Source organism: Lacerta agilis, chromosome 15 (genome assembly GCF_009819535.1).
Source record: "Lacerta agilis isolate rLacAgi1 chromosome 15, rLacAgi1.pri, whole genome shotgun sequence".
In the NCBI taxonomy this organism is placed as follows: domain Eukaryota; kingdom Metazoa; phylum Chordata; class Lepidosauria; order Squamata; family Lacertidae; genus Lacerta; species Lacerta agilis.
Window position 1 is genome coordinate 11,264,557 of NC_046326.1, and position 20,276 is coordinate 11,284,832.

Sequence of the window (20,276 nt, forward strand, 5' to 3'; positions counted from 1 at the left end):
GTGAATCTTGCCCATGGCTCCCCTCCCCAAGAATCCCAGGAACTGTAGTTTGCCCCTCACAATTTCCAGCTCTCTTAACAAGCTACAGTTCCCTGGATTCTTGGAGAGGAAGCCATGGGTGGATGTCTGTGCCCCACATTTCTGTGGGATGTGAAACACAAGAGCAGTCAAGTACAACATCCCTAGAATGGACATAAAAGGGGATGTCTGCACCAGCCAGTCGGAACTTCCCTGTTTCTCCTACAGACTTCCTCTGTATGTGACTAGAGGTGGGCATGGCCTCACCTGTGTGGGTAACAAAAGCATAGGACTGGCCGCCATCTCTCTCTATCTGACCACATTCATCGAAGAAGCAGCATCTGCTTAGCTTAAGATGCTCTCTTGGCTTCCAGGCAAGAGAGGGCAAAGGGGCTGTCCCCTTATGGGATAGTTTCCAGGTGTATGTTACTTTTCTAAGCTATGTCTGCCTTCTGGGAGCCAATTGTGAACAGAATGTGTGAGTAAACTCTTTTTATACTTTTATAGAAGTCTGTGTCGTGTCTTATCTTTTATGAGGGAATAAGGGGGAAATACCAGGACAGTTATTATAGAGGCTTTAGCGAGCCTGAGCAAACGCATCCGCTGTGTCAGTATAAAAAGGGTAATGTTACTCTGCTAAATTGTGGAACTTGTTAACACAAGTTGGAAAGAATATAATCAAACAATACATCCTCTCCTGCATCCCTGAACATTCCCACAATTTCCAGAGACCTCTGGCATAAGAGGAAGTGGACACTGTACTGATGCAGGAGGAAGAAGGGATATTAGCAGCCACTGACTTCCTGGTACCATTGCGACGTGGAGTCGCACAAGGCGAAACTCTCAGCGGCCTCTTGCCTTCCTTTTGCCAGGCATCCAGAGGATCTTGGCAGCGTTTGGGGGGCCCATCTGGTTTAATCAGGGAACTCCAGAGGGGTTTCCTGTTGGAGAGGGGCTAAATAAACACAGGCAGCTGCTTAGCAGAGAGCTTGGAAACCCAAACCTTTTGTGTTCATTAAGTGTGGCCAAGCCAACTGCCCCCCCCGGCCTCCCCAGTTTCCTTCTATATATTACGTAAACATCCCTTCCATCACAGAACAGAAGCTTAATGCAATCGCTGATGATGAGTTTAGCATCTGCAGGCAGGAAGATCTGTGAGCTCAGGAGATTCGGCTGTAGCATTTGGGACAGCTGCCACCGCAGGATGAAGTCAGCCACCAATTTTGTTGACTCTGCAATCGGCCACGTGGGATCAGAAGCTGGGGTCAGGCTGCGGGGCCCCTTGGGGTACCTTATGACTCTACAAGTCTATGATTCTATGATCTGTGTGAAGCAGCAGCCCAGGTTGGGGGGGGGAATGCCCGCCCTGAAATGCACAGCTCACCTGGCCTCATATCATCTACGGATGTTCATGGTTAGATGAGGCAGAAAAACCTAATTGCATAGAAGTTTACAGACTTACTGCGAGACCGGTTGGCGCTGTGGGTTGAACCACAGAGCCTAGGGCTTGCTGATCAGAAGGTCGGCAGTTCGAATCCCCGCGTTGGGGTGAGCTCCCGTTGTTCAGTCCCAGCTCCTGCCCACCTAGCAGTTCGAAAGCACGCCCAAAAGTGCAAGTAGATAAATAGGTTTCCGTGCGCTACTCTGGTTCGCCAGAAGCGGCTTAGTCATGCTGGTCACATGAACCGGAAGCTGTACACCGGCTCCCTCGGCCAATAAAGCGAGATGAGCATCGCAACCCCAGAGTCATCCGCAAGTGGACCTAATGGTAAGGGGTCCCTTTACCTTAACCTTACACACTTCTTATTTTATTTTATTTTATTTACTACAGTTCTTTCAAGGAACTCAAGGTGGTGTACCTAGGTTCCTCCTCCCCATTTTATCCTCACAGGTTAGGCTAAGAGTGAGTGACCAGCCTGAGGGTCACTAAGTGAGCTTCATGGCTCATTTGGGATTTGAACCCTGGTCAGGACAAAAATCACAAAAAAAATGGATCAGAGCAGTATTTGCCATCATTCTGGGGGGTGTTTGTATGTTTAGCTCATGAATGTTACATAATTACCTTATCTTCTGCATTGTTTTAACATCTCCCTTCCATTGAAATTAATTGCATAATTAATTACATGTATTTTGGCCGTTGCAAGCTGAAGAGTTGTAGGTTTTAGCAGAAACCGAACTGTAGTGGAACAGAAATAGTGTGGATTGGAATGAACCCCAGATGGGACAGAAATCTCTGCCTCCTTACATCTCAAGCCCCAGACCAGGCTCCACCTTATACTATGACACCAAAGATCTCATGGCCGAGGACAGCAGAAACCTGGAGCTGCTGGTCAGGAATGAGCATCTCCCTCACTCTGTTACGAGCCCTTCTCTCAATCATCCTCCCCAGCTTCCTCTCTCCACTCTGCAGTGCATGGCTTACTTGACCTGTATTACAGCACTGTTTTGGCCTGGATGGTGCCTGACCTACAAATGCATAGACACACACACACACACACACACAATGTTGTTGCATTGCTTATTAAAGCAGACTTTGGTGCAAGGAAAATAATTGAAGCCATAAATCCTGCTGCTTTCCAAACACCTCTGCCCCTCTTTGCAGTAAGCTGGGGGGAAATCCTCTGCTTGCAGGGATGAAGGCTGGGATTATGAAGCGCGGGGTTGCAAAGCTTCTCGTCCAGCTTTTAGACGCTTTCTCTCGGTACCTAAGACCAGGGTTAGCAAGACATGCCGTTACAGAATCACATTACTGTGGCCCCAGGGGGGATTTCTGCATCCACTCCAAGCCTCCCAGCTCCTTGGGCTATTCCTTGGCACTCATGATGGTATTCTTGGAGGGGTAGTATAAGCACACTGCCTCAAAGAGCACAGGAAGCTGTTTTATACAGACCTTTTGGGTCATCTGGCTTAGCATTCTTGATGCTGACTGGCAGTGGCTCTCTAGGATTTGAGGCAGGGCAAAAGGAGGGGTCCTCAGCATGCCTGCCAAGGTCCATGGTCTGGAGAGAATCTTGGGGACCCAAGAGCTTCATCCGGCCCCAGACCAGCTTCAGAGAAATGTTGCAACACCCTGATCTGAAAGCACGGAAGACGAACCCGGGGAATGGGTGTCCAGGGACCCAACAGGCTTGGGGGAAATAGGAACATTGGGAACTGCTGTCCACTGAGTCGTACCATTGCTCTATCTAGGTCAGTATTGCCTACACTGAGTAGAAGCAGTTCTCTGGGATTTCAGACAGCAGACATTGCCAACCCTACCTGGACATGCCAGGGACTTAACCAGGCAGATGTTCTGTCACTAAGCTATGACTCTGCTCCTCTTCCCATGGATGTGAGAAGAGGAAAGGGGCATGTTCCACTTTCCCTGGTGTGTGTGTGTGTGTGTGTGTGTGTGTGTGTGTGTGTGCTTTCTCTCTTTCACTCCTCTTACTCCAATAGAAACAAGCTGTGGGGTGGCTGGTGTCCTTTCCAAACAAGCCAAGTCTCCGCTGCCAGCCAACCATCCATCTCCCTCTGCCAAAAGCAGCCATGTCATTTCCTAAGCAGAATTTCTCTTTGATTTACTGACCACAAGCCCATTTATCACTGGCTGCAGTGGAGAAGGGAGTGGGGGGGGGGGAACTGCACTCCCAGCGGGAGGATAAATTGCAAAAGTGTTACTTCCCTGAACAAATCAACCCTGGGCTTTTTCCACAGCCCAGTTCCCTGGCACCAGCCTCTCAAGGTGCCTTTCAGTTGCAGAAAGCTCCAACAAAAAAAATAAAATAAAAAAATCCTTGCTTTGCCACACCATGAGCAAAAGAGGCACAATGTGTGCATGTGTCCCTCCCTCCTTCCCACTGCAGAATCTGGCTCAGGGTCTTGCGCAGATGGGCACTCTGCCACCCACCCTTGGTCCCCAATCAAGAGCAGCCAAAAGCGCATGCCACTTCTTGCTTTTAGAAACCTTGCAGCAGATGCATTCTTCCATTTTCTAAGCCATGGGAGTATCTATGGTAGGGTTGCCATATTCCGTGGATGAAAAGCCCAGAAAGCCCCCCCCCATGGGGCACGCCCCCACTATCCCTAATCTCCCTCGCTTGCCCCCTCCCTGTTGCCAACCCCTTCCTCGCCTGCTTGCACCCCCCCTTCTTCTCTCCCCTCACTAATCTTTGCTATCTTTGGCCTCCTGCTCATGATGGGAGGCTGAGCGGCCCCGGGGACATCGCGCAAGGCCTGGCAGTTGCCAGGACTGGTGTGGGGCCTTGTGCAACCCCAGAAAGGCTGCGCAGGGCCTGGCAGCTGCCAGAAACAACACCAAGCCTAGTGCGACCTCCGTCAGGCTGCTCCAGGCCACCCAGACCTTCCTGTTTAGGGGCACAGCGTCCTCTGAGCATGCGTGTGCCCCACAATTTTGTTTTAAAAAAACCCAAAACACAAGAATAAAAGCCCCCAAACCTGGACCTTTAATCCAAAAGGCAAAAAGCCACTCGGATAGGGGTGCTGCCCCCCCAAAACAGGACATGTCCAGGAAATCCTGGACGTATAGTAACCCTATCTATGGGAAAATAAATCCAGCCAGAATTCCTGTTGCAAGCTGCCTAAAAAGTGACACAGGGGAAAAGAGGGTGCATGCTAAGATTTTTCCCCAGCAGGCTCATTCCACTTCCCAGTAACTTCTGCACCCTTTCATTTCATGAGGGCACTGAATAGGCTGAAGGTTGCCAGTTTGCAACCTGGACACCACACATAGGTTCTTGAAATCTTTTGCCACAGTAGGCAACAAGGCAGCCACAGCTTCTACCGTCCATTCAGTTTGCAATCTGACCTCCTCACTCACCTGCTGTGTGTCTTGGACATTTAAAGGATTACATCAGAGTGCTTGGTTTGAGATATAGCAACACCCGTCTATGGCAGAAAGTGGATTTTTCGAGCCATTATATTTAGGATGTTATAAAAGCTGTGGATGGCAAGCATAATCTTAAAAGAAGCATCCAAACAGGAGGGAAAGCCTCTTCTAAGGCAAAATAATAATAATAATAATAATAATAATAATAATAATAATAATAATAATAATAATAAGCCTTCCACTTATGTCCCAAGGTTTTGAACACAGTATGATAAAAGCAGCTTTAAAAGTTACAAAATATTTCCAAAAATAATAGAATATGATGGGGCCTTTTTTAATGTCTCCTTTGTCATATGCATCTGCCATCTAAAAACACAGAGAGTATTTTTCTGGTTTCAAAACTATTGCTTTTACATAGATGGACATTTGATTGATGGAATCGTTGGCTTGTTGCAATCATACATGGGAAATTGAGAGTGGTTTTGGGCAATGTGGCAAATCTACCACCCCTTTCAAAGTCAGCCATTTTGCATTGGCCAAAGTGGGAGGTCTGTAGGGTGGGGGGACCTAGCATTTCTCCTCCAGCAATGGATTTACAGAAGTGTTCCTCCCTTCAATGGGTCCAGGTGTATAATACTTATGCCACTTGCAATCTAATGTAGGAGGAAGACTCAATCCTGGCACTTCATTTGAGGAATGGAATCGGAGAGGCTCCAGTATCCATTTGAGGGTCCACCATCAGCAGTAGAGCTTAAACCATGGAGTCTTCTGTGGCTGTAGTGAGGATCTCTACATTGGAGGTGCCCTCGCCACTGGTTAGTGTTCTCCACTGGTGGGGAAGGACCTCTATGCATTCCTAACCCCCTCCAGGCAGAGGGTGTGGGTCCTACAACAGTTCCACCCAGCCGCAATCATAAAGCACACTTGTACCAGGAAGTAAGCCCCATGGAACACAATAGGACTTAATTTTGAGTAAACACGCAGAGGATGGCACCGTAAAAATCACACGATTTATCAATTAAATCGTGTTCCCAATTGTGTCGTGCCTCTAATTGTTAACAGTTCACAGAGGGTTACTAGGCTTGCCAGCTTTTCTGCTGGCCCTGTTCCTGGGCCTTGAACATGCCCAAATGAAGCCAGTGGTACTTTCTCCATCATTTTATCTCCATGCCTACCGGGGGGGAGGGGGGAGGAGCTCCACCTGCTAAAATGCTGGGCTGCTGATAAAGGCAGAAGAACAGGGAGTCGGTGTCGGAATACGTTGCACGGATCCGCCATAGGATCCACATTTATTTAATTGTTTAATGAGGTTTTCGGGAACTACTTTTTGGTATTACTACGCGCAAAAGCGAAAGCGAAAGTAAGAATGAATAGTTTGGTTCACCAATGAGATTAATCCACCTTTATCTTATAGTTCCGGTCATGTTCAAAGTTATTAATGAGCGTTAAACTTGCTTCCCGCCTTTTTGGAGGGCAGCAACAGTGATTTTATTGGTTGAGGCATTGATCATGATGTCACGTTTGTTCCTAAATAAAAGGCTGAGGCTCCCCGCTTAGGCGGGTTCATTCACGTTTTGCTTTAGTTGGGTTTTAGTTGAAGTCAAGTTTAGTTTAAGGGTATTGGGAGCGGGCTGGATGGGTTGGATGGGTTTTTCCTTTAGTTAGAGTTAGATCGCGGAAGATCATTCGGTTTAGCTTTAGTTAGGTTTCTTTTAGGTTTAGCCTAGGGCTAGGCTTGCGGAAGATATTTCGGTTTTAGTATTATTTAGTTACCCTCGCGGAAGATTGGGTGCGCAGGGACTTTGAGCTTAGGAGAACTTAGCTTAGGGGACGAGCCTACGCGGGTTCTGCCAAAGCCACTAAAGATATAACCGGTGTCTGTCTTTCTTTGGGGTAAAAGGGGAGTAAAAGGTTTAAGGTAAAATTTTAATTTCCTTGAGTTGATCTACCTATTCAGAGTCAGGGTATCTTCTATTTCTCGAGGCAATATTTTATTTAGAAGGCAATTAAGAACTCATGCACCTTCGGAGTCATCACTCGGCTTACTCAGCTTCCTTCGGATTGTGAGACTTGGCCGGCGCCCGTGCTCACAAGCACGTGGAACGCTGGCCGCTTTCCCCGCTACTGGTACCTCGTGCATGAGCAGTCCAAGTTTGTGCACGAGGAGCTCCAGCACCCAAACCCCGACAAGTCGGAATCAAAGAGGTGGCCATCCCCTCCAACTCACGAGGTGGAAACCCAAGTTTACATGCAGGAGCAGCAGGCCTTCCTGGTACAAGATTTGGGCACTGTTGAAATCTCTTTTGCTAGACAGTAGCGGAAGAGGTGCCAGTTGATCCTTGTTCTCTGCAAATTCTTCTCAAAGCCCCAGTGCAGCTTGCTGTGCTCATGGTAAATTGAGCACCATTTATGGACAAGTGACCCTGAGTGACTGGGCAGGCTGTCGCCGTTTGTGCTGGGCCAAAACCCAAGGCAGTTTGGCTGGTCTGCTGCCTTGCATCAGCATCCGCCATCTGACAGGAACTGGCTTGACCACCTACTTCCATTTCACATTTTTTCTCCCTCCTGACAGACGGCTGAAGTAATTTCTGGCTGTTTAGCCTATCTGGAGAGCTAGTGTGCTTGATATTCAGGCGAGATTCTACATACACCCTTGGGCTCGTGTGGGTGGACCCTTGTAGGCTTACCTGGTAGAAGCATCCAACAACAGGTGCATTGTCATCAGCGGCAGGTGGCTGCCATTTTGAATTCCCCACAATGCTCCTGGTGTTGTGGGAAATTTAAAGCAGTGGCTACAGCTGCTCAGCAAAGGGGCCCGGGGTACGCACTGGCATGGCGGAGGGCCCTGCCGCCACACTGAGGCTCTGACAGTTGTCCAAAGATGTCTTGGGCTGATGGCAGGGCTGAGAGTCAGCCCACAGGTTGGGGCAATATTGACTTGATCTTGTAAAACCTATGGACTGAAAACAAGTACTCTTGAGAAATGCATACCATCCACGGCTTAGATCAAGTATGGGGAACTTCAGGCCTGGGGGACAACTGTTCCCCCCCCCCCAAGCTTCTCAGTCCAGCCCTTGGGTCTCTTCCTTGGGGCACACCCCTCATTGACTCTGCTCTGCACCTCAACCATTCTTTCTTGTTTGGAATGCGTTCTTGAACCCTGATGATGCCTCTTGCTTACCTTTATGGAGGATAGAGGAAGGTGAGTGAGAATGTGTGTAGAAAGTAGACAATAGTACAAAGGTGAAATGTAGAATCATAGAATTGTAGAGTCAGAAGGGTCATCTAGTCCAACTCCCTGCAATGCAGGAATTTCGACCAAAGTATCCATGGCAGATGGCCATCCAAGGTTTAAGATTGCTGAGTTAAGGAATGGCAACAAACTAAATTAGAAAGCGTAGGCAAACTTAAGGCCCAGGGGCCGGATCTGGCCCAATCGCCTTCTAAATCTGGCCAGCTGACGGTCATGGAATCAGTGTGTTTTTACATGAGTAGAATGTGTCCTTTTATTTAAAATGCATCTCTGGGTTATTTGTGGGGCATAGGAATTGCTTCATTTTGTTTTTCAAAATATAGTCCGGCCCCCCACAAGGTCTGAGGGATGGTGGACTGGCCCCCTGCTGAAAAAGTTTTCTGACCCCTGGCATAGAGGGATTCCCCCTGGAAATGCACATAGCTTTGTCAATTCCAGATGATGGCCACTTCACTTAGTATAACACAGAGTGCTCACGCAGAGTTCACACCCCAAGAAGGCAGGTTGCTCCAATTTCCTATTGAGCTTTTCTGCATAGAACTGGCTTCTCAAAGGTGGCTTAGATAGGCAAGTTACCTGCCTTGCACAAAGAAGCTTTGCACAGGCTGCACTCCGGGATTCACCAACAGGATGAGATGCTTTGCATCAGAGGAGCGAAAGGAAAGAGAACTCTGCGAGATCCAGGTTAACAAACAGCTTTATTGGTCATTTTACAAAAGGATTCATTAGCTACCAAAGAAACACCTGCTGTCCCCTGCCATGTGGCCAGCAGGACTGAGCACCTGGGCAATATCCGAGCATGTGCTTGGTGGGATGGGCTGCTCTCAATGCCCACCCTTAGCAGGATGGCGGAGGGCAAACCCCCCTTCCCCACTGCCTCCTCCCGTCCCCTCTCCCATCGGACCCAAACCCTCCAGTTGCAGAAATGCCAATGTTTCCAAAAGCAGGCCCTCCGAGGCCCGAGACTCGACGGTCCCTTTTGCAACGATTTATAAATACAGCTTCCTTGGCTCCCAGGGACTGCCAACCTCCAGGGAACAAACTTATTTACAAAGGGGCCAGGTCATGCGGCTTCTTCAGAGGGATCATAAATTAGAAGCACAGAAATACCCCCCCCCCCACTTCCTGGCCCAAAGTCTGCGGCTGCCACTTCCTTCGTAGGCCTCGCTTCCCCCCCGCTGACTTCCATCTGGTTTCATCTCTTTTCCTGAAAGCAGAAAGGGAGAGGGGGATATCAGCAAGATCTGCCCCTGCTCTTCACTTGCCTTTCTTCCTTCCCGTAGGACATAAGAACATAGAAGAGCCTGCTGGATCAGGCCAGTGTCTCATCTAATCCATCATCCTGTTTTCACAGTGTCCAACCTGATGCCTGTGGGCAGGGGTGTAGGTTGAGGGGGCCGGGGGGGCTGTAACCCTAGGTGCACGATTGTGTGTGTGTGGGGTGTGTGTGCAAACCAGCCACCCACAAGCAGGGATGCCTGCCCCACCCTACCTGCCGCTACCTGTCAGTTTGCATTTCTTAGTGCAGAAAGGATTGATCTGATATGTAGAATTCTTTCCTATTCTACTTAATTCAAGAGGGTTCTGGGAGCTTCTCTCTGTGAAAGAAGCAAGCAGAGGGTTCGTGATGTTTGGGTTATTCCTTCAGAGAAGCTGAGTGCCGCTGGCTTAAACTGGTTCTGTTATCTCTTCTGTCAAGGTCATGCTGTAAGGCCAGAAGGAGCCTGGGTTTCACTCTTTCTATCTCTCTTTCCTTCTGGTGTGGTGTTCTATATATACTGTGGTATGCTTAGGGTTCAGGTTTAGCCGTATTATAAGTTATGGTAAGTCTGCTGCAACTGGATTTCTTATGGACAGAGCCATAAGAAATGAATGTATTGGATTTGTGACCATTGTGCTCATTTGCCTTCAGTAGCAGTAAAGCTCTGCTGGATGAAATACAATTGCATCTGGTCTATTTTTTGGGAATCCTGCAATGTGCTTAAGTTTTTACTCTGCTAACTATACACTAGGGATGCGGATGGCGCTGTGGGTTAAACCACAGAGCCTAGGGCTTGCCGATCAGAAGGTAGGCAGTTCGAATCCCCGCGACGGGGTGAGCTACCGTTGCTCAGTCCCAGCTTCTGCCCACCTAGCAGTTCAAAAGCACGTCAAAGTGCAAATAGATAAATAGGTACATCTCCAGCAGGAAGGTAAATGGCGTTTCCGTACACTGCTCTGGTTCAACAGAAGCGGCTTAGTCATGATGGCCACAGGACCCGAAAGCTGTATGCCGGCTCCCTCGGCCAGTAACTCAAAATGAGCGCCGCAACCCCAGAGTCAGACACGACTGGACCTAATGGTCAGGGGTCCCTTTACCTTTAACTATACACTGGAGTTCTACTCTGGATCGATAGTGAGTAGAATTCCATTACACTCTGGGCCTCACTATGTCACTATGTCATCCCTGGCGCCCTTGCTGAATGGCCACCCTGCCAGCGTTGGGGTTGGTGCTGAGTTGGTCAGCCGGGCTTCCCCCGGCATGGGTAAGTGGGCAGACAGGTAGCGCAGTGCAGCCCTGTGAACCACCTGTGCCCTGCGCCCACCCAGCGGCATTGGCGGCGAAGGCTGCACTGGCACGGTGAGTTTTCTTCACCCTCTGTGCCCTGCCCTTGGGCGCCCGCAAATGATGCAATGCCTCTGCCTACAGGAAGCCCTAGCAGGGCTCTCCCCTCCTGCAGTTACAAGAAACTGCTACTCAGAAGCATTACTGCCTCCAACCATGGAAGAACATGCCATCATGCGGCTCATAGCCACAGATAAGACAGTTTGATTCAGGGCAAGGCTAACTCTCTTTTAAAGACATCCAAGCTGGTGTCCATCACTGCCCTGGGGTCTTTGGGGGGTCTCAGCACCTGGGCTGGTGCCAGGCCAGCGTCAATCCCAGAACTGGCACCCTCCACCTGTCACCAGGCCAGGCACCTTAACGCAAAATATTATTTTTAAAACACACAAAGGAAGTGCTGCCAAATCACCTCGCTGCGATCCCCTGTTGTCCGGCTGCGTCCTGACCCATGACCTCTAGATCCTGTTGACCCCTTGGAAGAAGAACTTCCTGTTGTGGAGCAGTTGCTTGACACCTGGCTTCTGGAGAGAAAGCTGGGCTTGCTGTATGGGATGATTTCCTCCTCTGCCAGCACACACACAGAGACAGGAGAGTAGAAACAACAGCAAAAGCAGGTGGTTAGTCTTGCAAGCTCTGGCTTCGCCCAGACATTGCTGCTGTTTTTGCACTCAGCACAGCCTGTGCATTGACAGAAGGGCAGGCAGGTTAAGAGAGGCAGCTTTTGTTTCTGTTTAAAATAACAGCGATCTTACAATACCAAGGGAGGACATTATGTCAGGCCGGGCGTCAGGAGCATGTCAGCAATAACTCACAAGGTGTCAGTGAAGTTAACTCTTTATTCAAGGAAACAAAACATCTCAGGCCTAGTGAGCACAGCAACCCTTCCCAGTAGGTCTTGCCCTGACGAGGGGGTTGTGAAGCCCTCCTCCCCCTGCCCCGGGTCCTTCCCAAGCAATCTGAGACTCAGTCTATGCATCTGTGTCTCCTCCGCCCTCTTCATACCTCTTCTGGTCCTGGGAGACCAGGGAGGGGGGAAGGGGAGTTGGTCACAGCAATAGGGAAGACCCCCTGGCTTCTTCAGTAGCCTTCCTGATCTCTGCCTCTTGGTCTCCCTCCTCTCCAGCCTCTGAATCAGGACTGCTCTCTGGCCCAGCCTCTTTCTGCTCACAATGCCCTGCTACCACTTCTGAGACCCCCTCCTCCCAGTTGGTTTCCTCCCTCTGACCACTCACTGTCATCCCACCACCAATACCCTGGCTTTGAGCCTTCTTCCCTTGGGGGGTTCCCCAGTTGGTGCCTCCCACCACTCCTCAGCACCTAGCCAGACCATGACACTTTATCGAGGCAGAAATTCAACCCAGAGTACAGGAAGCCAGGGAAGCCATTATTACTGGGGTTGGCATTACCATCCCGGTGCTGGTGGTAGAGGTGTCCTGCCACTGTGCGATGGACGGCTCTCCGCTCCAGGGCCGAGGAAGCGTTCAAGTTCTTCTCCAGAGAAGAAGGGTCACAGTCCAGTCGCAGGGCGCCGTCTGGAGCAGCGGTGCTGAGGTCTTCGGCGGGAGGTGGCAAGGGCGGTGGCGGGAGATCTGTGAGCAGAACCAAGGGGGAAGCACTGTCAGCCCCTTCCTTCCCCAAGATTTCCATAAAAGAAGAGTTTGGATTTGATATCCTGCTTTATCACTACCCGAAGGAGTCTCAAAGCATGTATTCAAGCTGTACCTTCACAGCCGTAAGAACGGCACCCGTTGCTTAAAGACCGGAAATCTGAGAGTTTTACAATGCTGAATCACAACCAGGAATATTTGTTTTAGAATATATATTTAAAAAAATCAATTCATTTTTATCCACTGAAACAATACTCCCTTCTGTTTGTCTCAAACTACAGAGAAAGATGGGAAACAGCTCTAAAAAGCTAGGGAAATAGGAAATTAAGAGGAAGGAAGGAACCCTAGAAGATGGAAGAATTGGGCAACCTCAGGGGTCAGGGCACAGCCACACCTACCTCCCTGCTTCTTCTCTCGGCGGTAGTGGCTGGACTTTGATTTCTTCTTGCTTTTTGCTTTCTGTCCCGGAGGGAGAGGCATGTCTGTTAGGCTGGGATGAAGTTTGCCTGTCGGTAAAAGCCCAATACCAGAGTGAGACCCTTCAGCCAGCAACCTGGTCTGTCCCACCCAGCCTCAGCCCTGCCACATGTGTCCCTGTGGCTGCTAAGGAAGCTCAGAACCATTTCCTGCTAAAAGCGGAAGGGGGCATCACTTAATCGTTCCTTATATTTCTGTCCTACCCTTCCTCCAAGGAGCTCATGGCACTGCACATGGTTCCAGCCCCTCCCATTTCATCTTCACAGCAACCCTGTGAGGTGGGTCAGGCTTAGAGATGGCCAGCCCCTGTGAGCTTCATGGCTAAGAGGGGACAGGAACCCATGTCCTTTTCAGTCTTGCTCTCCACTGGGAGGAGAAGGGATTTCTTATTAAAGAAGGGATGAGGAACTCCCATCATCCCTGATCAATGACCATATTGGTTGGGGCTGATGGGAGCTGGAGTCCCACAACATCTAAAGGCCTGTGGGTTCCTCATCCCTGTCTTAAAGGAATTAAACGCAAGGGCCTCACAAACTGTTGATGGGCAATCAGCTCCAGAGAAGTTTTGACTATCCCAGCTACAGTGAACTGGTGTCGAGGGTAAGCCTCTCAAACCCGGCGCTGAAAGGCCACAGACTTTCTGCTCAGGGACATCAAGAAGGGGGCCAATCCCTCCATCTCCCTGTGCCTAAGACACCACATTGCCCCTCAGAAGAGGGTCGAAGAAGATGCACCCACCTATTCCCGGAGAGTCGACGTTCTCTGCACTGTGCGCCGGCGTCTGGCTCAGGTTGCGCCGATGACCTTGCCTGGGAGTGATGCCTTCGGGTACCTCTTCAGGCACATTGAGATTTGGGTTGGACTGGGTCAAGGGAGGACTCGAGGCTTTGGGCAATGGCCCCGAGCCGTTGGGTAACCGCCTTGAACACAGAAAGCAACACATTAAGCTGAGAGGACAAGCCCCAGTGGGAGCAGGTAAGAGGTGGGGAGGCCAGCTGTTTGCATATATGGGCATAAACCAGAATTCTGCATCATGGCCCCCATTCTGCACCAACAAAACCTGAATTTTGGTTATTTGAATGATGTCATACTCACTCCCACCATGAGAAGCAGAAACCTCCTTTCTTGTTTTTACAAGGCTGAGGTTGTTAAGGATGCCGAATTCTCTGCTCAGTACAAAATTCTGGAATTGCACAGTAGGATCTAGGAGTACATACTGCCCTGGCTTACGTTTCCCACTTTTATGCTCTAATACCATCCATTCTACAACTTCTCTCTGTTTATATCACCTTCCTGATCAAATGTGTGTGCCCAGGAAGGACAATTAGGTTCCGATATGCACTTTACTCTGCAAGGTGTGGATCGGGACAGTTTGTATTGGAACTGACAAAGAACAAATTCCCCCAAGCACCCCCAAGTCCCTGGGTGAATCATACCTGGGCAGGTGTGGGATCTCAAAGTGATGCAGCCTGGGGATATCTTCAGATGCTCTCATCTCCTCCCGGGGTGAGGGGGTCAGTGTGGCTGTGGACTGCTGGCCATAGGAATTTGCAGGAGAGGAGGCTTCTCCACGAGGTGGTGGTGGAGGGCATTCCTCTTCCTGGATGTTCTCCATCAGGTAGGTCCTTTCTGGCAGGGGTGGGCACCACTCCTCCACCTCTGAACTACAAAAAGTGAGTGAGCTAGACATTTTGGGCTGGGACACACTGGGCTCCCAATCCCTGAAATCACCCTAAGGAGAACAAGGCTCCATAGCATCTAGAGGGGGCATCTAAACCAAGGGTGTGGAAGCTTTTTTCCAATATTGGAGCCAGTGACACTGAAGCAAAATGGAAGTTCATTCACTCACTCACTCATTCATTCATTGTTTTTGCTCAAGTTGCTCAGAGGTCCATGGTTCCTTCTCACTTTTTACTTTCATAATAACCCTTGGGAGTTAGGTGAGGCTGAGCAAATGACTAGGCTGAGCTTGGCCAATGAGCTTCATGCCTGAGTGAGGGTTTGAATCCAGACTTCCCCATCCTAGTTTGACACACTAACCTGGGTATGGAGACCCTGTAACCCTCCAGATCACGCTGGATCACAACTTACACTGTCCTTGATCATTGGCCAATGCTTCTGGGATTGGATTCTAAGGTCTCGCTTCAATGAAGTCAGCAATTGCTTTGAAACATCTGTCTGGAACCGGAGTCCATAAACATCTGGAGGAACCCAGGCTGTGAGCCAATATGGTGTCGTGGTTAAGAAAAAAGGAGTGGGTGACGCTGTGGTCTAAACCACTGAGCCTCTTGGGCTTGCTGATCGGAAGGTTGGCCATTCGAATCCCCATGACAGGGTGAGCTCCTGTTGCTCTGTCCCAGCTCCTGCCAACCTAGCAGTTCAAAAGCATGCCAGTGCAAGCAGATAAATAGGTACCACTGCGGCAGGAAGGCAAATGGTGTTTCCATGCGCTCTGGAACTCGTCATGGTATCCCGTGCACCATAAGCAGTTTAGTCCTGCTGGCCACATGACCCAGAAAGCTGTCTGTGGACAAACGCTGGCTCCCTCAGCCTCAAAGCGAGATGAGCGCTGCAACCCCATAGTCACCTTTGACTGGACTTAACCGTCTAGGGGTCCTTTACCTTTTTACCTAGTGGTTAAGAGTGTTGGACTAAGACCTGGGAGACCAGAGTTCACTTCCCCACTCAGTCATGAAGCTTACTGGGTGACCTTGAGCCAGTTGCAGTCTCTCAGTCTACCCTGCCTCCCAAGGTTTTTGGCAAGGATAAGATGGGAAGGGGAAGAATCATGTATGCCACTTTGAGTTCCTTGAAGGAAAGGTGGGGATTTTTTTTTTGATTTTTTTTAAAAAATGTGCTCTGATTGACTTGCTCCAGTCATTAGCCTGGCGTCCTAGACCAGCTGCAGTTTCCAAACACTCTTCAAAGGCAGCAGCTTACAGCAAAGCGCATTAGAACACATTATAGGAATGTGCTGGCCCGATACCAGTTGGAGCTCCAACTAATTATGAACATGTTTCCCAGATCAAAACCAGTTCCATTTCCAAGGGAAACATGGCAGTAAAAGGACGTGGTCTCTTCTGCCCTTCTTTTGTGGCTTACCTGACTTCTAGCTCCTCGTCTTCCTCCTCCTCCACATACTGGCTCAATTCACTGGCAGAAGGGGGTGGGGGAAGCACTTCCGTCCAGTTGAGGGATGGTGTTTTCACTGGCTTCCCCATGGACTTCTGTTTCCCAGGCTTAGCAACTACTGAAGAGAAACAGAGCTCAGAGACGGGACCCTCCAGCACAGCAAAGGATGAAATTGCTTTATTTAACAAAAAACCCCAACAACTCTCTAGCGGTAGAATGCCATGCACATTTACTCTACAATGACCTATATTGGCTCCAGGTACATTTCCGAGCACAATTCAAAGTGTTGGCGCTGACCTTTCAAGCCCTAAATGGTCTTGGCCCAGTATACCTGAAGGAGCATCTCTATCCCCATCGTGCAGCTGAGGTCCAGCTCCGAGGGCCTTCTGGCAGTTCCCTCCCTGCGAGAAGTGAGGTTACAGGGAACCAGGCAGAGGGCCTTCTCGGTAGTGGCGCCCGCCCTGTGGAACGCCCTCCCACCAGATGTCAAGGAAATAAACAACTGTCTGACTTTTAGAAGACATCTGAAGGCAGCCCTGTTTAGGGAAGTTTTTAATGTCTGGTGTTTTATCGTGTTTTTAATATTCTGTTGGGAGCCAGCCAGAGTGGCCGGGGAAACCCAGCCAGATGGGCGAGGTATAAATAAATTATTATTATTATTATTATTATTATTATTATTATTATTATTATTACTCAGAAGCAAGTTCCCAATGACACTAAAAGCTCAGTTTCATGTTGCTGTCAGATGAGCCTCGCCAACTCGGGGAATGCCAGTGACTTAGCTAGGATAAAAGGCTTTAGGCAGACCCTTACGTACCCTGGACTTAAGCTGCTCAGGGCTTTGTAAATTAATTCATCCCTGTCAACCTGGTCTCTCTCCGTGATCTTTTCCCATTAACTAATTTCTGAGCTAAATATTGCTGGGGCGTTTCCTGTTTCGCTCGAGCTGCGTTGCAACATGCTATGCATGTTAACAACACCGTATCATTAACCACGGCGATAGAATCACCATCGGACTTTCCATACACTAGACTAGAAGATTCTTCTGTAAGATGCACCAAGGGGTTCCATTTCTAGGCAGGTGACACCGATGGAACTTGAAAACATAATTCCCATGGGGATGAGAAGGGTGCCCAGTTTCTTGTACGCTTAAGGTCCCTACCACTCTCAGCTCTGCCCCGTTCGGGTTGGGCATACTGGATGCTTGGCAGCCCAGGTTGGCCGTTCCACTGGCTCTCCTCTTCATCAGGTGAGTGTAGATGTGCTGCCCCGTACGGTACCACGGGCGTGGTGGCATATGGGGTGGTGTGCTGGGAAAAGGCCCCGTTGAACGTCCTCATGTCATCGCTGGCAGGATCGATGGTGCTGTAAATGGGCCCATCGGACACCCCCGTTCCAAACTTCTCCGTCTGAGCAATGTAATTGGAAATCCCAGCATCTGCGAGCGAGGGAGACCCATCGTGACCTTGCTTAACCAAACCTTCTGGTTCAGCCACAACAGATTCCACGTGCCTTAATTTTAATGACCTCTGTGATTTGTGGGCTTGGAGAACTACCACTAATCCAGGGCTTGTGGGGAGGGGGAAGGAGAACAAGGGATTGACGCCACTGCTGCCCCCCCTCCCAATAAACCTTGGCTCCCCTCCCCTCCTGGAAGGTCACAACCTGCAAAGCCTGCTTTCGTTGTCTCAACAACTTCCTATTTTGCGCAAACCTAAAGGCTAAGCCTCTCACTGGAGTCTGTCGGCCTTTCCAACCCGATAATGCTCAGATTCCGTATCTGCCAACCACAAATGTTTCTCTTGGGCTTGCCAGTTCTAGGAATGGGTGAATTTGGTCAATTTCAGCTTCAGCCTCAAGTTTCACATTTTTCCAAACTCACATTCCATTTGTGCCATATCCACATCAGCTTGTGGTTGTTGTTTTTTTAAAGAAACCTGAATAAAAGCCCATATCCATATTGGGGTGAATTTCTCCTGGTATATACATGCATTTTGCCTATTGTACCCGTTTTTGCAAGCAATCCCCTCCCGCAATGTAGTTTTCCACATTATTTTCTCAAACAGATGCATCTTTATATTACCGCTCTTGCAATATTTATTAAATCTGTATGCCACCCGTCACCGAAAGATCACACACACAAAACACAGCACAAAAATACAAAATGAGAACACAAAATACACAATAAAACAAGAACAAAAGCTCACCAATAACCTCTCCCCACCCACAAACACATTGGAAAGGCCATAGAATATTCAGACCAAGGCCTGATTACTGAGAAATGGTTTTGCCTGTCCCCTATCGATATGTAATGAAAACGCCAGGCGAGCTTTTGGGTTGCAGAAAAGGCTTACCGTTGTAATATCTCTCAGTGGCGGTGTGGTTTCCTGTGCAGCAGTTCGCCCCGGGATCCTTTGCCTTCCCATTCCGCAGCAGGTTGGGGGCTGGCCACGAATCCGCCAGCCACGGATAGCTCGAGGCACTAGTGGCCATGGCTAGCATGCCAGGCCTACTGGAGGAGAGCCACGGAAACCAGGGTTATGTGGTTGTGTGAGTTACAGTAGTAGGTGGTTTGTGTGAGGGCTAACACCAGATTCTCTCTCCCCCCCCCACCCCGCCAAAGAGTATATCAATTGTGTGAGCCAAGCATATTCTTTTAGATAATGCAAGTGTGGTCTAGTGGTTAGAGTGCTAGACTAGGAGCCAAGAGGCCAGGGTTCAAATCCCCACTCGGCCATGAAGCCCACGTGGTCTCCCAGCCTAGCCTGCTTCACAGGGTTGCTGGAAGGAGAAAATAGGGAGAGAGAGAGGACCATGAATGTCACATTGAGCTTGCTGGAGGAAAGGTGTGATATGCATGGAATAATAATTATGAAGTGTATGTTGTGGCATTAAAAATTATTATTTTTACACTAATGAATACACAAAATCTATTATTGGAGTTGTGTCGGCTTAGGCTACTTTATTTTGTTATAGTAGATCTTTTGTTTGCTTGCCATACTTTATAGCTAAGGAAGAAGTAGAGAGTTGTTTTCTTAATGTTGTGTTCTTAATGTAGTCTTAATATGGTTATCGAGTTCTGATGTTTGAACAGGTTTACTTATGCATTTCTGGGCATAAGTAATGGTGGTTATCAGGTTCTAACACGTTGTTGCTTTGTCATGAATGTTCAAAACCCCTTAAGGGATTTACTTACAGGTGTTTAGAGCAGGGGTGGGCAACCTGTGGCCCTCCAGATGTTGCGGGACTCCAACTCCCATCAGCCCCAGCCAGCCTGGCCAATAGTCACGGGTGGCAGGAGTTGGAGTCCAGCGACATCCGCCATTAAGTCCCTTATCCCTGGTTTGGAGTGATTTTGAAGTTGTGTAATATTTGTAGTACACATTTTTTTTTTGCGCAACAGCTTAATGCAGTTGCATTAAAAGGGGGAGATGGAGCTTCTGAGACGCTGCCTCCCGCTTTTGTCACTACTTGCAAAACTGCAGTCTGGGAGCACCATTTAAGCTGACCTACAGTAGAGTGTGCAGACAACATGCACGGAAACCACATGACCTCCCCCCAAGAATCCTGGGAACAGTAGTTTGTTAAGTCAGTGTCGTAACTGGGGGGGGGCATGGGGCTAGCCGGGTTTTTTGCCGTGGGTGAAGCCTCCAGAGGGGTGCCATTGAGGCTCTCAGCCTCTGTGTGTGTACATAAATGCATGCTGGGGTGTGTGTGCCAAACTGGGTGTTTGACCCAGGTAAAAGAAAGCCTAGTTTCACCCCTGGTTAAGGGTGGCAGGAACTGTAGCTCATCGAGGGGCAAACTACAGGTACCATGATTCTTTGGGAGATTGCTGGTGGTATGTGGCCAAAGTCAATCTGAACATTTAATGATGTGGTTCTAGTTCATGTGATTTATGTAGCTTAGACCAACTGGGGACAGGGAGGCCCATACGGCATGATCTTCAACCACCAAGGAGCCGGTATTAGGGAGACGGAGGGAGGGAATCATCAACGCCAAGTGGGGGGGTCTCTGAACTCACCTGCTGCTGCCACGCGCCGGCCCATCCGCATGGGGGAAGGAGACTGAAAGAGAGGGCACCACACTAAGTCAAAGACGCTTCCGTGAAGAACGAAGGCAAGGGCTGGGTTGGCGAAGCTGGTGGGAAGCAATGTAATGGGGGGGGCGAGGAAAAAAAGCCTTACCTGCTGGCGTGTACGCAAAGGAAGCTGCAAAGAGAAGCAAGCAGAAAGTGAGGTGGCTCAGAGCAAGTTGCGTTTACGGCAGGCAGATGTGGGCAGGGAGCCTAAGGCAGATCGGGGGGCCGGCGGGTGGAGGACGCGCAGCTCGGTGGCAGAGCACATGCTTTGCATG

At 49.4% G+C, this 20,276-nt stretch overlaps 1 protein-coding gene across 1 annotated transcript in view; it reads right to left on the bottom strand.

Annotated features, from left to right (window-relative positions):
- Positions 1-8,778: 8,778 nt before the first annotated feature.
- ROBO3 (roundabout guidance receptor 3) overlaps positions 8,779-20,276 on the bottom strand; it is a 310,469-nt gene continuing 298,971 nt past the window's right edge. Inside the window, 11 exon segments of the mRNA XM_033171318.1 lie at positions 8,779-9,306; positions 11,114-11,268; positions 12,111-12,293; positions 12,710-12,817; positions 13,527-13,708; positions 14,225-14,452; positions 15,891-16,035; positions 17,083-17,358; positions 18,275-18,432; positions 19,945-19,987; positions 20,108-20,131. Of these exon segments, the coding sequence (XP_033027209.1) occupies positions 9,295-9,306; positions 11,114-11,268; positions 12,111-12,293; positions 12,710-12,817; positions 13,527-13,708; positions 14,225-14,452; positions 15,891-16,035; positions 17,083-17,358; positions 18,275-18,432; positions 19,945-19,987; positions 20,108-20,131 (1,514 nt within the window). The 3' untranslated portion in view covers positions 8,779-9,294.